Source organism: Coloeus monedula (genome assembly GCF_965178545.1).
Source record: "Coloeus monedula genome assembly, chromosome: 3".
Classification (NCBI taxonomy): domain Eukaryota; kingdom Metazoa; phylum Chordata; class Aves; order Passeriformes; family Corvidae; genus Coloeus; species Coloeus monedula.
Genome location: NC_138783.1, coordinates 38,532,892 through 38,551,757, shown reverse-complemented (window position 1 = coordinate 38,551,757; position 18,866 = coordinate 38,532,892). Strand labels below are relative to the sequence as shown.

General features: G+C 43.7%; 1 protein-coding gene across 1 annotated transcript in view; it reads right to left on the bottom strand.

The window, feature by feature from the left end:
- Positions 1-3,241: 3,241 nt before the first annotated feature.
- The window catches only part of HEPHL1 (hephaestin like 1), a gene marked incomplete at both ends in the record, with an annotated part of 33,481 nt that continues 17,856 nt past the window's right edge, over positions 3,242-18,866 (bottom strand). Inside the window, 12 exons of the mRNA XM_082277806.1 lie at positions 3,242-3,444; positions 3,523-3,603; positions 4,919-5,078; positions 5,701-5,840; positions 6,598-6,820; positions 7,318-7,424; positions 10,362-10,502; positions 11,568-11,707; positions 13,295-13,508; positions 16,056-16,268; positions 17,454-17,604; positions 18,014-18,225. Of these exons, the coding sequence (XP_082133932.1) occupies positions 3,242-3,444; positions 3,523-3,603; positions 4,919-5,078; positions 5,701-5,840; positions 6,598-6,820; positions 7,318-7,424; positions 10,362-10,502; positions 11,568-11,707; positions 13,295-13,508; positions 16,056-16,268; positions 17,454-17,604; positions 18,014-18,225 (1,985 nt within the window). The remainder of the gene's footprint in view (positions 3,445-3,522; positions 3,604-4,918; positions 5,079-5,700; positions 5,841-6,597; positions 6,821-7,317; positions 7,425-10,361; positions 10,503-11,567; positions 11,708-13,294; positions 13,509-16,055; positions 16,269-17,453; positions 17,605-18,013; positions 18,226-18,866) is intronic.

Genomic DNA, 18,866 nt, shown 5'->3' with positions numbered 1-18,866 from the left:
GGGGCTGGGCTCCGCTGGGGCGGCCCGCGCTGCGCTGGGTTAGGCTGCGCTGGGCCCCGCCCGGCTCCGCCCGGCGCGGCTCGGGAACGCCCCCGCAGCCCGGCCCGGTCCCGCCCGGAGAAGGGGCGGGGGCGACGAGTCGTGTCTCGGAGTTCTGGGGAGGGACTAAAGGGCGTGCCGGGCCCTCTGGGGGTCGAAGAATCACAGAATGGCTTGGGTCAGAAGGGTCTTTAAAGATCATCTAGTTCCAGCCCGCGTGCTGTGGGCAGGGACACCTTCCACTAGACCAGATTCAGCCTGGCCTTAAACGCCACCGGGGATGGGGCATCCACAGGTTCTCTGGGCAACCTGTGCCACCTGTGCCGCCATCCTCACAATAAAGATTTTCTTCATAAAATCTATTCTAAACCCACCCTCGTTCAGTTTAAAGCCATTCCCCTTTCTCCTATCACTGCAATATCCTTGTAAAGTGTCATTCTCTCTCTTTTTTATAAGCCCCCTTAGGTTCTAAAAGGCCACAGTGAGGTCTCTCTAGAGCCTTGTTTTCTCTGGGCTGATTCCTAATATTTAATTGCCTTCCTGCCCACTAAAAAACACTGGAGCTAATGTTGTCATTAAAGTATTACAAATAAGATCCCATTTCTGAGATGCTTAGACAGTATGATACACATAAGGTTAGGACTGCTTTTTTCCACACATAGTACTGTAAATGTATCAGTAATAAATTTTGTCCTTTTTTTCACTGATTTTTCATGCTACACGTGCTTAAGACTGTCACTCAAATTGTCCACTCTTTTTCACAACATTTAGATAAAACAGTGAAGAGCAAGGGTCCTTGTAGCACCCCATGAGTGACTTTCAACATGAAATCTGACTGCTTTTTCACTGTCCTTTAACCAGTTATTTAACCTCCATGGACTCCTCATCCCATGGTAATTTCATTTCCTTAAGAAGCTTAAAATGAAGACCTTCTCAAAGATCTCATGGAAATGTAAGCAGGTTATTTCATCCACATCTCTTACCTATGCAGAGTCCTTCAAAAACCTTCCTAAGGCACAATTTTCTTTGGGGATAAATAAAAAAGTATCAATTCTTTCATGTTCTCTTCTGTTCCTTTGGACACTTTCCTGGTTTGGTTTTTAGAACAGTTTCGGCCAGCTCCCACTGTGTGGCTGACAGAGCTGCTTAGTCCTCTGGAACATTTTTAAAGACTGGTCTTGCATTTGTCACCTTTCAAGCTTTTGGTTTTAGGACAGTTTCCAACTGCTATCCCAGTTTATAATCCAAATTTTTCACACTTGAGGGCCTGCAGCATTCCGTGGAGAACATGCCTGCCTTGGTGACTTGATCTTCTGTTAATTTTGTTGCTTAACTCTGTTCCTGCCAGTACTTCAGCCCAACACAGATGCTGTCCTTCAACACAGGTGTCAGGGCACAGCTGGCACAGGGCTGCCTGCACCAGGCAGGCAATGGTAAACTCATTGCTTTACCCTTTCTGTGATGTTTCATGATCTCTGTGGCAGGCTGTGTCACCTGGTTCGGCAGCAGTGATGTCCTGGGGCCCTTTGGAGCCTTTGTTCTGGTTTCATAGCCACTGTCCAGCTGAGGAGCAGGCCAGAGGAAATGAACTGTGCCAAGAGGTTCATACAAATAGCTGGATTTTTTATTATCAGTGTAATCACTTTGGTGGGCCAGTTTCTACAGTCAAAAGATACTTATGACTCTGTTTCTAAAACATCAGGCACATTAGCTACCCTAGAAGGGAAGTACCAAATAATATCTTTTCTTAATGGTGCATGTTTAAGTGAAAGGCTTTAATTTTATATGTATACAGAGAAAAAACGTTCTGCACAGACAGACAGTGTTTTTGCACAGAACAGGAGACCCCAATTTTAATGTTTACAGAACAGGAAGATGAAAGAGTTTAGAGTGTCTGTTTTTGCCAGCTCAAATGGAAGATTTTGAGAAGGAAGTTTTGTTTGTTGCATGATGTAAATTCTATTAGGGCTCAGTCCTGCATTTCTACTTCATGTGTGTGCTTTCAAATGACTGAGGAAAACAAAGAAATTACTGAGAAACATCCAAGAAACTTTAACATATTGTTTGACTGGACATCAATTCAGGACACATTTAAGCTACAGTAAGAGTGTTGCACAGTAAAATTTCCTACCTTTGAATACTTTAAAATACAGAAGTGGAAAAAAATAAAATTAGAAAAAAACAAAACAGCAACTTGAATTTACATTCAAAATCAAATTTGTGTAAACAGTTTTACAAAGGCGTTTGTTCTGGAACTCCTCTGCAAGAGCTATAGCAGGCATGAGCAGGCAAGAATGAACAAAATCTAACTAAAAATGAGCTATAAACATTCAAGTATCACTAATCATGGCCTGATTCTGTCTGTCTGCCTTGCAGAGCACAAAGATCACCCTCCTGATGGCTTCATTACAGGTAGGGAGAGAGGTGCTGCTCAGTGCAAAGAAGAGGTACAGAATCAGGACCATAACAAGCAGCAATTACAAAGTCAATTAATCTCTTGGAGGTTGCTCAGGGCTAGATTTTTAGAGATAAATAAAATCTGTTAGAAACTAACAGCAGGGGCACTGCTGAGCCCATCAGGTTCTAAGATTTATTTGTAGGTCTTCAAAAATCTGTCCCTGGTGCACAGTTTCCTCATTTAACAGCAAAAAAAAAAAAAAAAAAAAAGGGGGAGAATCACTTGAATGGTGGTGAATTCATTGAGCCAGACTTTGGGAAACTGCAGGGACTTGGAGATTAGCACCTGCTCCTTCAGAAGCTGACAACTTAAGCCAGTCCCTGGTGGTGTTTATTTCCTAGTGTGAACCCCATGTTTCTGCACAGAGCACATGGATGCCATGCTGCCTCCTCCTTACTCCTGTGGAAACCTTATGGATGCCAAGATGTGTGCTGCTCTCCTCAGCTGCCAGATTGGATCTTGTACAAAGCTCAGATGAACTCCAGAGGAGTGGAAATGGTGATGGGTGGTACATGGCTCTTGGAGCTGAGCCCTACAGCTGATGTTCATTCTTGTGAGCACTGGCCATGGGGTAGGACTGTCAGCATATGCCCTGCTCCAGTTTTATTAGCAGCATGTTGCCTGGCAGTATTAGGTTAATGGTTGGACTCAGTGATCTTAGATGTATTTTCCAACCTTAATGATTTTATGATTCTATGTCGTGAAATCCAGTGAGTCCCTGTGAACGATATTAAAAGTGGGGATTTACGGGGAATCTGTCAGAAATGCACTTTTGTCATGCAGAGCTGTGTAATGGATTCTACTTCCTTGGTAGGTGATGAAGCAGAAGAAGATTAATGCTGTTGACAGTAGAACAAGTCCAATGAAAAAGAAAGCTGCAAGTATCAGGCTGGCTTCTCCAGGACTCAAAGTTTTGCTGAAAAAGTTGCCCACTTTGTTGTCATAATCTGTTAAAAGAGAGTCGTTAATGAGAAATCTATGCATGAATCTGAAGAGTTTTAAACAGCATTTTAAAAAACCCTTACCCTTTGCAGTGGTTCCATTTGTTGCAGTAGTTGTATTGTATGCTCCAGTTGTGTGTCCTCCTTCTGAAGGAACTTCCCACTCTCTTCTCTCTTCTCAGAGATGAAAAAAGCATAGTTAAGTTGAAAGCCTTAATAAATAATTTTTTCTCTTTTGAAAAAGTAGAGTTGACTTTATTTCATTATTTCTACCTTGTTGATCCGAACAGAAATTGTGGTTAGATCATCACAGCTGTTCCTCTGGGCAGCTCCATGGGCAACATCCCCCTTTTCCATAGGCATCTCTGTTACTCCACTACTTACTGTAGTGATAGGACAAGGAGTAACTTTTAAACTAAAAGAGGGTAGATTTAGATGGGACATAAGGAATACATTTTTTATTATGAGGGTGGAGAGGCACTGGCACAGGTTGCTCAGGGAAGTTGTGGATGCCCCATCCGTGGCAGTGTTTCAAGACCAGGCTGTATGGGGCCTTGAACAACCTGGTATAGCAGAAAGTGTCCCTGTCCATGGCAAGGGGGTTGGAACTAGAGGATCTTTGAGGTCCCTTCCAAAACAAACCATTCCATGATTCACTTCTGCATTTGTTTGTCCATTTGAAATCTCACAACCCACATGAATATCCATCACATGGAATCAAATAAATTCATCATATCCAAGGAAGGAGTACTTTGGCTACATTTGGCATCTACATTTGTAACCATGCTGCTACAGGGTTAGATGTATGAGGTGTGCCTGCTGGCACTGCTCCAACCCTTGTAGAGGAGTGCAGCCAGCACAGTGGGGACCTAGGCAGGAGATGCTGGATCTACATGTTTAGTGTGGAGAGGCTCACAAAACACTTTTGGCTTCACTCACATTTGCTGGAAGAGACAGGCACCACTCAAAAAGTTTGCCAACTTTTCTTAGTCGAGAGATCACCTATTTCTTGGACAAGATGAACAACTGTTTTCTGGAGGTCCTTTTATCTCAGCTGGTGTCTGCCTATGCAGGGAGGAGCCCCAAAAGCTCTGTGAGTAGTCAGGGGTCACAGGAAGGAACCAGCACCATGCCAGGCTGTAGGAACTCCCACACAGTGTGGCGAAAAGGCTAAAAAACAGCTTTGCAGATGTTTGCTGCACCATGTTTAAATGACAAATGGTCTCTAGGCTGCCACTGTCTCAGAAGGGCACTTGTGAAGCACCAACTGCTTCCAAGTTGCAGCAAAGTGCACCAAAGATTGCTGCCTTTGCCATGTCATTAGGGGTGTTTGTCCTGTCTCTTATCACTGCTAACTGGCCATGGCACTATAGGTGCTTCCCACCGGTGCACAGGTGAGCTCTCTTCCTTTCCACCTTGCCTTCCATCCAGTTGTGCTGCAATACCACCTCTGAGTCCTAGGATGTTGCTGATACTGCACCTGATTGATTGATGGTGTAGGTTGTCTCCATGCCAGCATGGATGTGATCGGCCACATGACAGTGCAGAAGCCACGTTCCAGGGTTTTCTGCTATGAGTTCAACTGTCTGGAAAGTCCCAGGGAAAAGGTCATATACGTCTCCTCTATGGTCCTTATCTGTCTGTAGCAAAGCAAAACCAGAATTGTGAGAGTCATGCCTCAAATATCCCCCCAATGGGCACTGAAATATCCCAGTTAGACTTCCAGCTCCTTAAGGCAGATCAGATGCTTCTTGTACATTTCTAGTGAGCATCATCCAGGGAAACTGAGGTCTGTGGACACCTCTCATTTATTCAATTAAATAACAAAAGCTGACCCCTCCTGATGACTCTAACTGCTGTTTGAGCAAAGGTGTTTCTTTGAAAGATAGATTTTTCAGGTAGTCCTGTCGGTGGCAAACTGCCACAGTGTAAAACCATAGTCTAAGCTGGCATAACTCTCTCTAATTTTCTCCCTGTATCTTCCCTTATACCTATGGGTAAACACATATTCTAACCCACCTAACCATGTCTTCTTATAGTGCCCTGTATTCATATTTCATAACAGGCTCAGAGTAATAGAGGCTTTGCAAGGATCTCATTAATTTCATATTCCCTTCAAATGCAAAACTCCCACCAACCTCAGCATCAGCCCAGGGCTCTGTGCCCAAGAGACAAAACCCAGCTGGAAATCTGGAAATTTTTTTTTCTCTTATAAATTTCCCATCACACTGTAAAAGTTTTACTTTGATTTATTTTACCAACCTTGAAGATGAAGGTCTGTGCATGGAAGTGAACTGTGTGGATATCCACTTCATCGCCCATTCCTATCAAATACCAGTTTGTCCTATCACCTTCATTCATCGTTAGACCCAAGAGACTGTTGTAAATCTTCCCATTGATTGCTGGAAGAATGACAAAATAGGAATGATTAATAACTGACCATGGTATGGGTGATGATAACCTCCACTTCAGGCACCCTTTGCACTTTCAGGGGAGAAGGAGTGTTTGGGCAGAGAGGGGACAGGCGTGTGTGGTCAGGACAAGTGCTGTCCATAGTGACCACTGCCACTGCAGGAGACAGTCATGCTTTTGTTTCAGTTTCCAGATCATGTAACTATACATCATCAAACATTTCCCTGCCTTGAAAAGCATCAAATTGGACTTTTACTGGTTGAGATTGAACTCCTGAACAAATTGGATTTATGTTGAGAAGACACATGGAGAAAGAAGCCACATGGAAAAAGAGAGAATAGAATTGTTGCCTAAAATGTGTACCAGCTGCAAAAGAAAAGTTTGCTTTGCCAGGGCTGTGTGTGTCCCCATCCAGTCAGTTCTGCCTGGCTCCTGGGCTGGCTGCTACTACAGCCACAGTTCTACAATATCATCTTTATGCTCCTAAAAAACAAGCCTTGGAGGAACACAACTCCCAAATGACGGGGGAATTCTGGCAGGGCAGCCTCTTCCCAAGAGTGTAAGAGTAAACTATCTTGTTAGAAAAATATCTTGGCTGGGCCTTGTGAAATCTTTTTGTTTCCAGCATCGCCGTTTATGAAGTTGTCACGTGGTTGGGTAACTGCAGGCTAAGTCCAGTGTCTTCCTAAAAGGGCTGTGAAAAATAAACCTCTTTCCTCTTGCCTGCTGCCGCCAAGTCCTACATACCATGCATGCAGTTGCCTTCTACAAAATTCTTAGTGGAATTAAAACCATCAGGATCCTTATGAAGGTATGTTTCAATATTTTCTTTCAAATACCAGGATTCATTTTCATCGAACACCATAAACAGAAGAGTAAATTCACGATCGATGTCTTTCCTTAGACCTCTTTCATCTAAAGTTCCTTTTCTGCAAACTACAAGAGGCCCAACCAGACCACTGTATGTGTCCTGAAATAAAATAAATACATGTGTTACAGATTTTCAGTTCATCCAGTTGTGACATAGACAGATACAGATTAACTAAAGTTTAAACTGCTTTTCCTATCAGGTGAAAAAAAACCAGTCTGATTAAAAATTTCTTTCTCTGTGTGTCTCTCTGTTAATTTACCAAAGCAATGATCTCCAGTGGCCCCTTTCACCCTTACTCGCTCTGTGATTCTGTGATTTTGTGATTTTGTGTAATGTTTTGTCTTCACCCCAAATCCCTTCAGCTATCCTTTAAGGAGGAAATCACATTACTGTGGTGTATCCCTTGGGATTTAAGTAGATTAAATTACCCAGGAATGTACAACTGTTGTCAGAGGACAAAGCATTCAGCTCTGTAAATGGTTTCTCTAGACTATGGTCTTCTCCCAGGTAAGAAGCAGGATCCTTTCAGAAACATTACACAAGGCAGGATGTGTTAGCCAAAGCAATGCAAGCTTTAGTGGCCATTTCATGGTTACCTTAACAAAATTTGCTGTTGAGTAATAAACCCAAGTGATACAGTTTGGATCTGTTTTGCCAGGACCGGATCGTTCTGGGACGTTCCACCTGTAGGTGTTTATTTCCCCTGAAACAGAGAGAGAACAATTTTACCTTGAGCAGCTGGGTATTAGAGGCTTTGAATAGTATCTAACTCAGACCTGCTACCCTCCTCATCAAAAAGTTATCTGCATCAAAACTACCTGTGGAAGCATGCAGCAGTGGGATAGGGATATAATTCTGCCTTCCAGGAGATCAGTGAGGTCCCAGTGGCGTAAATGAGGGCAGATTGCCTGGGAAAAGAAGATCTGCAAATGATACTGACAAAAGTGGCATCCCACAGAAGGAAGTTTACAGACCAGACTCTTCATCTTTCCCCTTGGCAAAACTTGTAGTGATTAGATGATCTTAGCTGCTGGTGCTTAGGGTCAGTTGAGACACTGAGAGTCAAGCCCATGAAATGTTTCTTGGACCTTCTCAATTGAAATGGGCAAAAAGAAGTGGCAGTTGCCATTGGGATTTTGCATAGGGTGCTGCAGAAGTGTGTCAGGTGGGGGCCCAGACAGGAGAGCTGAATACGTACCAACCTGCTGCCTGGGAGACGCAGGGGTGTTCTTTCATCTTCCAGATAAGACCTTGCTCCCCAGCAATTTCCAGACAACCTCTGTCCCTTGCCAAATGTCATAATCTCTGCCACATCCTCCCTGAGCAGAAATTCCCTGACCTCCAATTTTAAAAAACCCCTAACAAATGGATGAGGAAATTATCTATTTGGGTGACAATCAGTTCTCTCCACTGAACACAAACATCTGTGTTCAGATGAACTGCCTGTGCTGTGTTTCCCTGCTTTGTTTTTTTGCTGGTACTGCAGGAAAGGGTAGGAGACCAAGACGTGGTCAACACCTTGCCCTTTTAAGTGGTGGAGAAGTGTTGAACCAGGCAATCTCTGTCCTAAAAGTCTTTCAGGGTGACAACAGCCAAGAGCATCATGGGACATGCTGTGAGTCAGACGAAAACAAGGAAATCACAGAACCACTGTTTTAGTGCAGCTACAACCCAACAGCTGCCAATAGCTGCCATTAGCATCTAGACAAGGAGAGTTTTCAAGCCTAAAGGGTTGGGAAGTGTCTGAGCCCAGTTTTGTGTCACTGAGCCACTACACTGTCCATGCATCATGCAGCAGTGGGTTTATTGTACAGCGGTAACTACAAAACCAAAAAAATGGTGACTCTCAACTCTCATACAGTATGAGATGGGTCTCATGTAAGTACTGCAGTATCATTTACAGGATAAGCACCATGTCATGGAGACAGTAAGTCTATGTCATGGAGACATAGGCCAGGGAAGAGTTTCTCATCTAACCTACATGTCATCGCCTCTTTTTAGAGGGTGTGATCTGAGAAGGCTGGTCATGGTCCTCCACCCCTTCCTTGCTTTTTACTCCTCACCTCAGGATGTTTGGAGGCTGTAGATGGAAAAAATCTCCACCTTACTTAAAAGCTGACACATTTCAGAAGGCATTGGAAACCCATCTTTGAAGTGCAAATATGGCATAACCCCTGAAGAGAGCGATAAGTATGAGGAAAACTGATGCTTTCTCCCTTTTCTTCCTATGGATGAATGGAAGAATGGACAGGGAGGGAACAAAGCTGTGGCAGATGAGAGCTGATTTAACTTAGGCTGCTATGGATATGCTCTCTGCATCTATCTACCATGTCCCCCACAGTTTCTTTAGGAGCTGGCAGTGCTCTCAGGAGTGCAGTTTGTCAGGATGCAAATCTGTCTGATGAGTGATTTAGGATTTAGTAGAATTAGACAGTCTTTGGCTAGTTTGGGGTGAGCATTCCAGCCTGGCCTAGGAAGACAGACAGTGAGGATTTCCAGATGATGGTGGTGGGGACTGAGGTGCCCAGAAATTTTTCTTGTTTTCAGGGATTTGTTTTCTATGTTAACTGCTTTTTCCAAACTCCTAAGGAAAAGTCTCAAATCTTGCAGAAGAACGCTTTTGGCTTACTCTCACAGACACCTTCCCTCATCTAACTCATTCCAAGCCTGCTCCCATGTGGACACAGGAGACATGACAGGTGTGTTCCCGTTGTTACACTTCAACTGCCAGCCTAACAGCGTCAACGACATCATGGAGCAAATAACAAAACAAGTGAATCATGTATAAATCAGCTCCTTTCCCCCCGCCCATGTATTAACCACATTCATCAAACTCCAGCAAGGCAGATGGTGGTTCATATTTGGACATGAGTTTCTGTGTAATTTTACTGTACTGATACAGCTGCTCACAGGAAAGGAATTTCAGCTTGCAAAGAGCTTTATTACGTCAAAATTTCTTTTCATTTGGTTTCACACTGAAGTTCACAAATACTGTGAACAAAGTTGCAAGGGATTTAGAAACAAAAACAATTGTTCAATTTTCAACAAAAAAAAATTGATGTTCAAAAAGTTTAACAGGAATTTTTGTATATGAAAAACTATTTCCCTCATTAGAAACTGAGGCATACTTGGTACACTTTTCCAAAGATTGCTAATTTGCATGACAGCTACATTTTGCATTTTATGCGTGACTCTAAATGCAAATGCCAATTCTGTGTAGCTTCAGAGAGGCAGAGTTAATATTACCATCTGCAATTCTTACCTCCAAGTTTGAAAATTTTTAAAACCGTTTTAGAGTGTCAGTCTGGAGCCAAATGCAGCACAGGCTCACATTTCTCTTGCCATGATTATGGGCCTGCTTCTCTCTCTTTTGGAGGTTGTCCAGTGATATTACATTCCTCTTTCTACCCATGATAGGAACGAAGGCTCATTCTCTGCCCAAACATGCTCACTTGATCAAGAACCTACATATATAACAACTCAGAACTGTAGCTGAATAAATGTTGAGCGTATTATGCCTGGGAGAACATATAGATATGGGCAAGCTTGAAAGAGGGAGTATCAATCATGTGCTTAAATGCTTTTATATACAGCATTTGTAGCTCAAAGAAAAGAAGGGGGGAAAAAAAGGGAGCCTTACCAGGGAGGGTAATTGGTGTCTCAGGCTCTTCTTCACAACCCACTTCTTCTATACCATGTGCACTTATTGAGTAAGGCCTGCTGGCTTTGTTCTTAAATACAATCAGTACAGAGTCACCAACCTCAGCGTGGAGTAACGGCCCTAAATTCAATCAGAAGATGCCAGTGATTCATGATGCTTTTCTTAATTCAACAGTCTTTCAATCGCTTGGCCTAGGAGTGGAGCCAAGGTCTCTATCAAAACCCTTGGGCTTTTCTATTCTTCCAGGAAAGCCATCAAAATTGGTTTATCTCAGCTGATGAAAAGCTCCATATGTATAAATAATGCCTTTTCAGTCAATGAAGAGAATTGTTCACTCTGAAGACAGATCTTTGGACAGCTGGTTTTTAAGGAAAATTCCTGAGGATGGTTTTTGAATATTTCAAAGTTTTATTTCTTAAGCTGGTAATTGCCACCTCTTTTTTTTAACTTTTTTGGGGTTTTTTTTACTGTTGTCCTTTAGAAAAGGAAATGGTGAATATTTTCCTAGGGAAGATTATCTCAGGGGAACGGTATGAAACTGTGTCAGGGGAGGCTTAGTTTCAATATTAGGAAAAGGTTCTTCCCCCAGAGGGTGGCTGGGCACTGCAACAGGCTCCCCAGGGAAGCGGTCACAGCACCAAGCCTGACAGAGTCCAAGAAGCACGTGGACAAGGCTCTCAGGCACAGGGTGTGACTCGTGCAGGGCCAGGAGTTGGACTTCAATGATCTTCCAACTCATGATATTCTATAATTCTATGACTATTTTATGACCAGTTGTTGCCTGCTTTTCACCCCATTAAAAACATGAGCTGATGGTTATTTTATGATGGGTAAAATTACGTCTTGCCCAATTGCAGATACAAATCCAGCTCCTTAATATTGTCTTAATCTGTTTACAAGAGTCTCCCCCATGTTACAAGCTCTGAAGCTAAGGTGAATCCTGGAATTGCCATTATAGCACTCCTTAGGATATTCCTTATTCACGTTCAAGAATGAATTCTTTAATTGGGAAAGCATCTTTACACTCAGCAATTTAATAAATAGTTTTTAAAGTCACTGATAACTTGGAAAAGGCATCAGTGTTCCTTATTTTCCATCTTAAAAATGCTAGAAAACATCTTAGTTTTTGGAAAGCAATCCTCTCACTGACGACAGGCTTGGTCTGGAGACATGAGATCTACTTGCCCAGGATTTCCAAGTGTTCCTCCTCTTCTGTCCTCACTTTGCGCTGTGTGAAGTTGCCACTTGTGTACTCCCTGTAAACCACCTTCTTGTATTTTGAACCGATCAGGTCTTCTGCTTGGCTCAGAAAAACATGCCCATAGCTGCAAAAGAAAAAGGCAATAAAAGCACTAAACCTTATATATCTAAGAGGTAGTAACTGTTGTGTTATTCACAATAGATTTAATGAGAATATACAGCTTGATCCAATGTTCTGATTGATGTGAAGGCCTTGAGAGATGCCAGAGGTTTTAAGCAGCAAATAGCAAGAGTGATAATCCTCACTGAATGCACACCCTCTTCAAACAGGTAAAGCTGAGGATAAATTTCCCTCTCCAAGAAACTTTGTGAACACAAATTCTTCACCAGAGCTGTCAGAGCAGAGACGAAGTGCAGGGTAAGAGTGGTTTCAGCTGCCCTCTCCAGCTGCATCATTCACTCCAATAAAAGATACTGCCTGTCCCTGGAAACCTGAATCCTCTTATCATGATGGCAGCTTTCCCTATCTTGGCTATCAGTCAGCCACGGGAAGATGATAATCAAAGCTTGACCTTCTGAAACAAATGCCATCATCTGAGATAAAAGGGAGCTTCTTTACCCTTCCCTCTTGCTGCTGTGTACTGCACAGGTTGGATGCTTTCCCAGCATGATGATAAAGGGAGCAATGTGTTTTCCCTTCTGCACCTGAAAGGGGATGCTTTCCAGGTTTACCCTCAGTTTGTTGCTGCTCCCATGGGATCCCAGCGGGCTGACTCGCCGGCAGAGGACACTCACAACCCACTGTGCAGCAGAGTGTTCACCCTCTTCCGGGAGCAGCTGTCTCCTGGCTGCTCATCTCCAAGGTGCCCCTGGCAGGGGAGTTGTAAGGCTGGCTCACAATACACTAAATAAAACCAAAAAACACCCCAGGGATACTGCTTGTTGTAGCAGCGAACTGTGTATACAACAGCAGCCTTTGACAGTACTAGAGTTTATGTTTTCTTTAAACTCACATCATCACCTGTGACTCTTCAGGTGTATTTTTTACAGACTCCTCTTCCTCTGTACAAGGAGCAGTTTCCCACCTGCTTTTCTAAGGTTTATTTTTGATGTATGTTCCTTTTTGCTTTCACCAAAGTGTCCTCAGAGGCCAGTCTATGCAATATGATCTAGAATGTGTATTTTTTTTCACAAGTTTTTTATTCCTTAATGCAGTACAGTGATTCACTTGCAGGGTTACTTATGTTCTGATCTTTTCAGGGGATCCAGGGACTACCATGCTGCATAAAAGCAGGCTCAGCACGCCCTTCATGCATCTGTATCGCCTAGAGGACCTCACATCTGGAACAGGTACCTAGGTTTCTCCTCTATGAAAACCAGAGCACTGGAATGGCAAGGCTGGGGAGAGTACGGAAGAGGAGGGGGTCAGGGGGCATCACTGTAAGGTTGAGCCAGGGCTGGAACACAAACTTGGAAGCCTTCTTGAATTCAACAGCATTGCAAGGCACTCTGAAATGAAAGCATTTGAAACTGGTGCGTGTGAACTAGTCTAGTCTGAGAGGCTGTGACTTCATAAATACATTTTCTTGTATTATGTTTGGCGAAGAGTTCCTCCTAAAAAATAGAAGGCTGGTGTCATGAAAAGGTGCTTCAAAGTTTCCCCTCCACTGTAAGTGTGCCCTGTGCCCACAACTGTTTTTTGGTTTGGGTACCTTTCCTCATTGCTGCTGATGTTGTAAATCTTTGGTGCCGAGCTCTTATTTGAGGCATAGTCCCACTCAACTTCTTCTGCAGCAATGTAGTAGAGCCTCATGGCTCCACGCTGCTGCTGGGCTTGGGTGGTGTTGCGGCAGCTGCTGACCTCGTAGAGATGTTTCATCCCACCAACAAAGTGATCGAAAGTCCTGCAAACCACTTTGAACGTGCCTAGAAAGAAAAACACATGAGATTTAAGCAATTTGAAAACCTGAAAAGCACGTAGACAAATTAGGTCCTGTGTACATCTCTGATCTGTCCTCAGACAAACCTAATCTATGATGCTGTATGGAAAGTCAAGCAAGGGGATGTTTACAGAGAATGATAGAATATACTAGGCTGGAAAAGACCTCCAAGATTATCAAGACAGCCCTTAACCCAGCACTGCCAAGTCCACCACTAAACCGTGTCCCTAAATGCCATATCCACAATCTTTTAAATACCTCCAGGGATGGTGACTCCACCACTTCCTGGGCAGCCTGCTCCAATGAACTAAAACTCACCAATGCAACCTGAGGTTATTCCCTCTTTTCCTGTCACTTGTTACTACTTGGGAGAGAAGATCAACACCCAGGTAGTTATAGAGAGTGAGAAGATCCCCTCTGAGCCTCCTTTTCTCCAGGCTTAATACTCCCTCAGCCACTCCTCACCAGACTTGTGCTCCAGACCCTTTCCCAGCTCCTCTGCCCTTCTCTGCACACGCTCCAGCCCCTCAATGTCCTTCTTGTAACAAGGCGCCCAAAACTGGGCACAGAATTCGAGGTGTGGCCTCAGCAGTGCTGAGTACAGGGGGACAATCACTGCCCTGGTCCTGCTGGCCACACAATTGCTGATCCAGGCCAGGATGCCATTGGCCTTCTTGGCCCCCTGGGCACACCCTGGCGCATATTCAGCTGCTGTCACCAGCACCCCCAGGGCCTTCTCGGCTGAGAAGTTTTCCAGACACTCTGCCGCCAGCCCTTGGCATTGCATGGGGTTACTGTGAACCAAGTGCAGGACCCAGCAGGACCTGACCTTGTTTTGCTCCACAGGAAACACTAGCCATCTTTGCTCAAAAATCACTATAAATTACTTCTAACTATTTGAGTTCGATTAGCTTTGCCAAGGAAACTCAGAAGAGCACTTAGATGTCTGGCAGCAGGAACAAGCTTGCCAGTGAGCCTTCACTGCCAGCAAGCCAATGCTGCAGACATGCCCATGAGGAACACAAGACGATGTAAGAGGAAGCATTCATTGCAAAGCTCAATAAAGGCATGGAAAAACAAGGGCTGTGTTTCAGAGCTGCTGGTTCCTTGTCCCTGAGCACAGAGCCACTGTACCAGCCTTCAGTGCAAGAGATTCTCCACTCAGCCCCTGCAGTTTGTCCGCTGTAATCAGGCTAATGGAGGCCTCTTCGCAATAGCGATACAGACCCACTGCACAGGAATACCTGCTTATAACCATTTGTTTATACGCACAGTTGAGATAAACTGCAGCTTTCTGACCCTTTGCATTCCCTTCACGAAAGGCCAAGCCACCATGGGCCTTTTTTTTCCTTTGGTAGAGCTCTGGTGGTCAAAGACAGTAGTGATTGTGGGAGCATATCTTGGCATGTTCATGGGCAGATTTTAGTATTTATACTCTCCTTCTCTCCTTCCCATTTCCTCAAGCAGAAGTTGACCATGATGTTGTCCTGTACAGCTCCACCTGCTAGCACTCTGTGAAGGAGGAAAGCACTTTCACAGCTGCTTTGCATGTGATAGAACCAAAATTAGAAGCATAGCTCTGTCCAGACTAGACCTCAATCCATTTCCTGTGCTTCAGGGGAAAAAGTGATGAAAATGATAAAATAACATGTAATTTTAAAAAAATCACATGCATTAGTGATTGTAAAGGTCTGGTAATTCATTCAATTCCCCTTATTGTCAGTAGAAGCTTAGCCAAAAATTAATAATCCCTTAGAATTGTTGTTTTGTGTGAGTTCTACAGTGCAGTTTCATGACAGATGGTGGAAATGTTTTGGATTTGTGCAAGAAAATTTTCGGTTGTCTTACAGGCACCTGCAACAGAGGTCTAACCCGGCACATACACAACTCCAATCTACATTTCTATCAGGTGCTCTGGCCAAGAATGGCCCTTGGCACAGCCCTATACAACCCTGATGATTCTGTTGATCTAAACAGAGTTGCACCAGTGTAAAGCAAAGTAATGTTGTACTCTGTATTATGAAGCTTATTTGGTGTCTCCAGCAAACAACTCATACTCTCGTAGTTTGAAGTATGAATCACTGGATTACCCATGAGATTTAAAAGTACCTTTAATGTATAAGCTTCTGAAGAAACTCCTAAAGGCTGACTATTATTGAAAAGCTTTTGTTGAAGTCCTAAAATACCTTAAATGATGCTGACTATCCACCTGGCAGTGGATTTGCTTTTCTAAAAAAGTCTGTTTGGAGAATTCCAGAAATTCTGTGAGCATCCTCTTAACTATCTCTCTGCCTGCTGCTCTGCATGTCCCAAGGTCATTAGAGCCTCTGGTCTTTGGTGCACATGCATATTTGATTTATACACCTTCCCAGAAAAGTAACCCAGCCTGAATTCTCAGCTATGCCAGGTCCCCACAGTCTCCATGCTTTCAGGAAGCATGCTCCTTGTGCAGAGCAGAGTCTCTCACTGACTGTCATTTTGACTGACTGGTATCTGCAAGTGCCACACAACCAAGATCAGTTCATGAACATACCCACACGGTCTGGCTGCATTAGTGCTGTCCCTGATAAATGAGGAAACAAGGCCAGCCCGTCCCTCGTCGTCCCTCTCAAGTCAATGGTGTTTCCTTGAAAATGGACCCCGTGCATGTCGTAGTGACTGCCCAGCCCAATGAGGTGCCAGGAGACCCTGTCATTCTTGCACATGGTCAGGCCTGGCAGATTGCCATACAAGTAGCCATTGACAGCTAGAGGAGAAGGAAAAATCTTGGTTAGCAGCAGGTCCACAGAAACCCATTAGACAGCCTCCTATCGCCTTCCTGGCCAGAGACTCACAACTCAGCAAGTCACTAAAGGGGCATTTTGTGAAGCAAGGGTAGCATTGGAGCACACCAAATTAACATCTAAATACTATTCCTATAAACTCAGAACTTCTACCTCTTGGGTTTTAGCCTGTAAAATCTTGTAATAGCCCTTTGCAGTGATGTAGCACTCCTCCTCTGAGCTTTTCGGTGTGCCTCCCAAACACCAGCCAAGTGTAAAAATTAGGTACCTCCTTTCAGCCTGGAAAATGTATAATTAGGTGATTAAGGCTATGGAGAGGGCCATAAAAAGTCTGAGATACAAATTCAGTTCTGATGGAGCCTTTTTATGTGATTTCGACCTTTGATTTCCACCTTTACTTCCTAAATGTATATCTTTCTTTTACAAGGGCACTAGGAGGCTAAACTCCCTAATCCTCAAATGTTCTCTGTGTTCAATGTATGAAAGATGCTATTAAAGCATAAAACTTCAGTACGAGATCCATCTCATAGTGGAAGAATAAAATAGATGGGTCCAGAAACCCCAGGGTTCTCTAACAACATATATCTAAAGCAAAGATAAGGTTATGTGATTTGCTCAAGTCTGTCATCCCAGGGATACCTTTGAGGAGATCCATGCTGAAGTCAGATACTTGCATCCAGAAATGATGTTTTAAAATCTTTTTAGCCATTCCCCTAGTTTTCGCCTCTTCTCTTCCAGAGGTGGTCACTGCCCAAATGGTAGAGCAGAGCAGAGCAGATGGACTTTACTGCCTAAGTCAGTGCCAAGACCAGCAGTGAAATTTAAAACACTAGTGAACATTGGCTTCTTCTGCAGCTGATGCCCATCTCTGGCATTGTGCCTTTTTACAGAACTGTTGTATCTAAAACCAATGCTCTGTTCCCTTTCTCCAGGTGTAGTTGGTAGGTGGATGCATTTGTTGCTATTGTGACTGGGGTTTCAACATGCTTTCTGAGGGCATCAGGAGCTGACTATAATCTGACTGACAGCTTTCCAGCTCACTCTCCCGTGCAGTGCAGTGAGCTGTGAATGATGATAAAACCTGCCAACCCATCTTCCTAATATGATTGAAGAAAAGGTATCATTAAGAGATATTAGGTATTTCATACCATGCATTTTGTTGGATTCCATGAAATCAGCATCATTTTCATCTACTTTTGAAGGGTCTCCAGTGAATGCTTCAATATTCTTGTTCAGATACCAGCTGTCATTCTCATCAAAGATTGAAAAAAGGAGGTAAAATTCTCTGTCTATTCCTTTCTGTAGACAAGAAGGAGGACAAGACATAAAAAAAAGTCTATTCAATAAAAATGAATAAGTTTTTTTAACAAAGCCTTCTTTTCCCTGAAGCCACCTTCTTACTAAGTCTACATGGAGACAAGGATTGGCACCTTTTTCATCAGCCAGAAGGATACATAAAATGTCCATTACCTGGTGTGAAAAGAGGTATTCATTGCATGGAAAAGACAGAAAAGCTAGGAAAGAGCCAGAATATTAGGAAATTATGATTTTGTCTTATTAACCACACCTTTAGCTTAGCTTTTACCCCGAGGAGTGACATTTGTTTAATCTCTGTAAACTGAGCCGGGAAACTGAGGAAATTGCCCATATGGGAACCCCCAGTGCACCACCCTGCTGTTAGGGACAAGCAGATATTCACGCTGGGCACCTGTGTCCCGTCGTGATTCAGAGTGTTCTTCCGGCAGACCAGCAAAGGTCCCACGAGGCCAGAGTTGGTGTCCTTGACAGCATCAGTGGCTGAATAGTAAAGATAGGTCAGGCACGGGGGGTCACTCTCTGTTGGACCTCCATTCTCAGGCACCCTCCACTTGTACGTGAAGGTTTCACCTGGCTTAACGTGGGCTCCTGGCTTCAGGTAGCCTGTAGAGAGAAAGTTGAGATGCACCAAGATTACAGGAAGGCTTTGTCTTCCTGACTACAAGAGTTGGATGGAAGTCAAGCATAGCTGCTGATTTCTGTGGAGAAGCTCCCCCTTGCCACCACAGCACCATCCCATAGCCTGGGCAGTTATGCCATGGGGACATCGCACCTGAGTCCCGTGCCACGGCGACAACCAAGCCCATTCCCCGCAGAACAAGTTCAACTGCTCCACTCAGACACCATCCAACTTTGGATTGGATTATCTTGATTCAATCAGACAAGGGATGCAGAGCTCATCTTGGTGCTTAAATGGCTTCCTCGAATGTAGCTTATCTGCCCTATCGTGGAATTTATCTGTGGCACAAACTCAGACTCTGCTTTTCATTAAGCACCAACAAATCAATTACATTAGTGAGTGGAGCTGGAACTGTGGTTCTTTAGAAATTCAGAACAAATCTGACCCTGGTAATTGTTTCTTTTCAATTTTGTAGCAATGCACAGAAGCCTCTGTCAGCATCTCCAGAGTGGATGATATTGCTCTTTGTTGGAGGCTACTTTTAAAGGATTTGGGCCATTGTCTGCTGTCATGCAAAGGGTGGATTTAGATTTTGTTTAACACTTAAGCATTCATTGTCTAGATT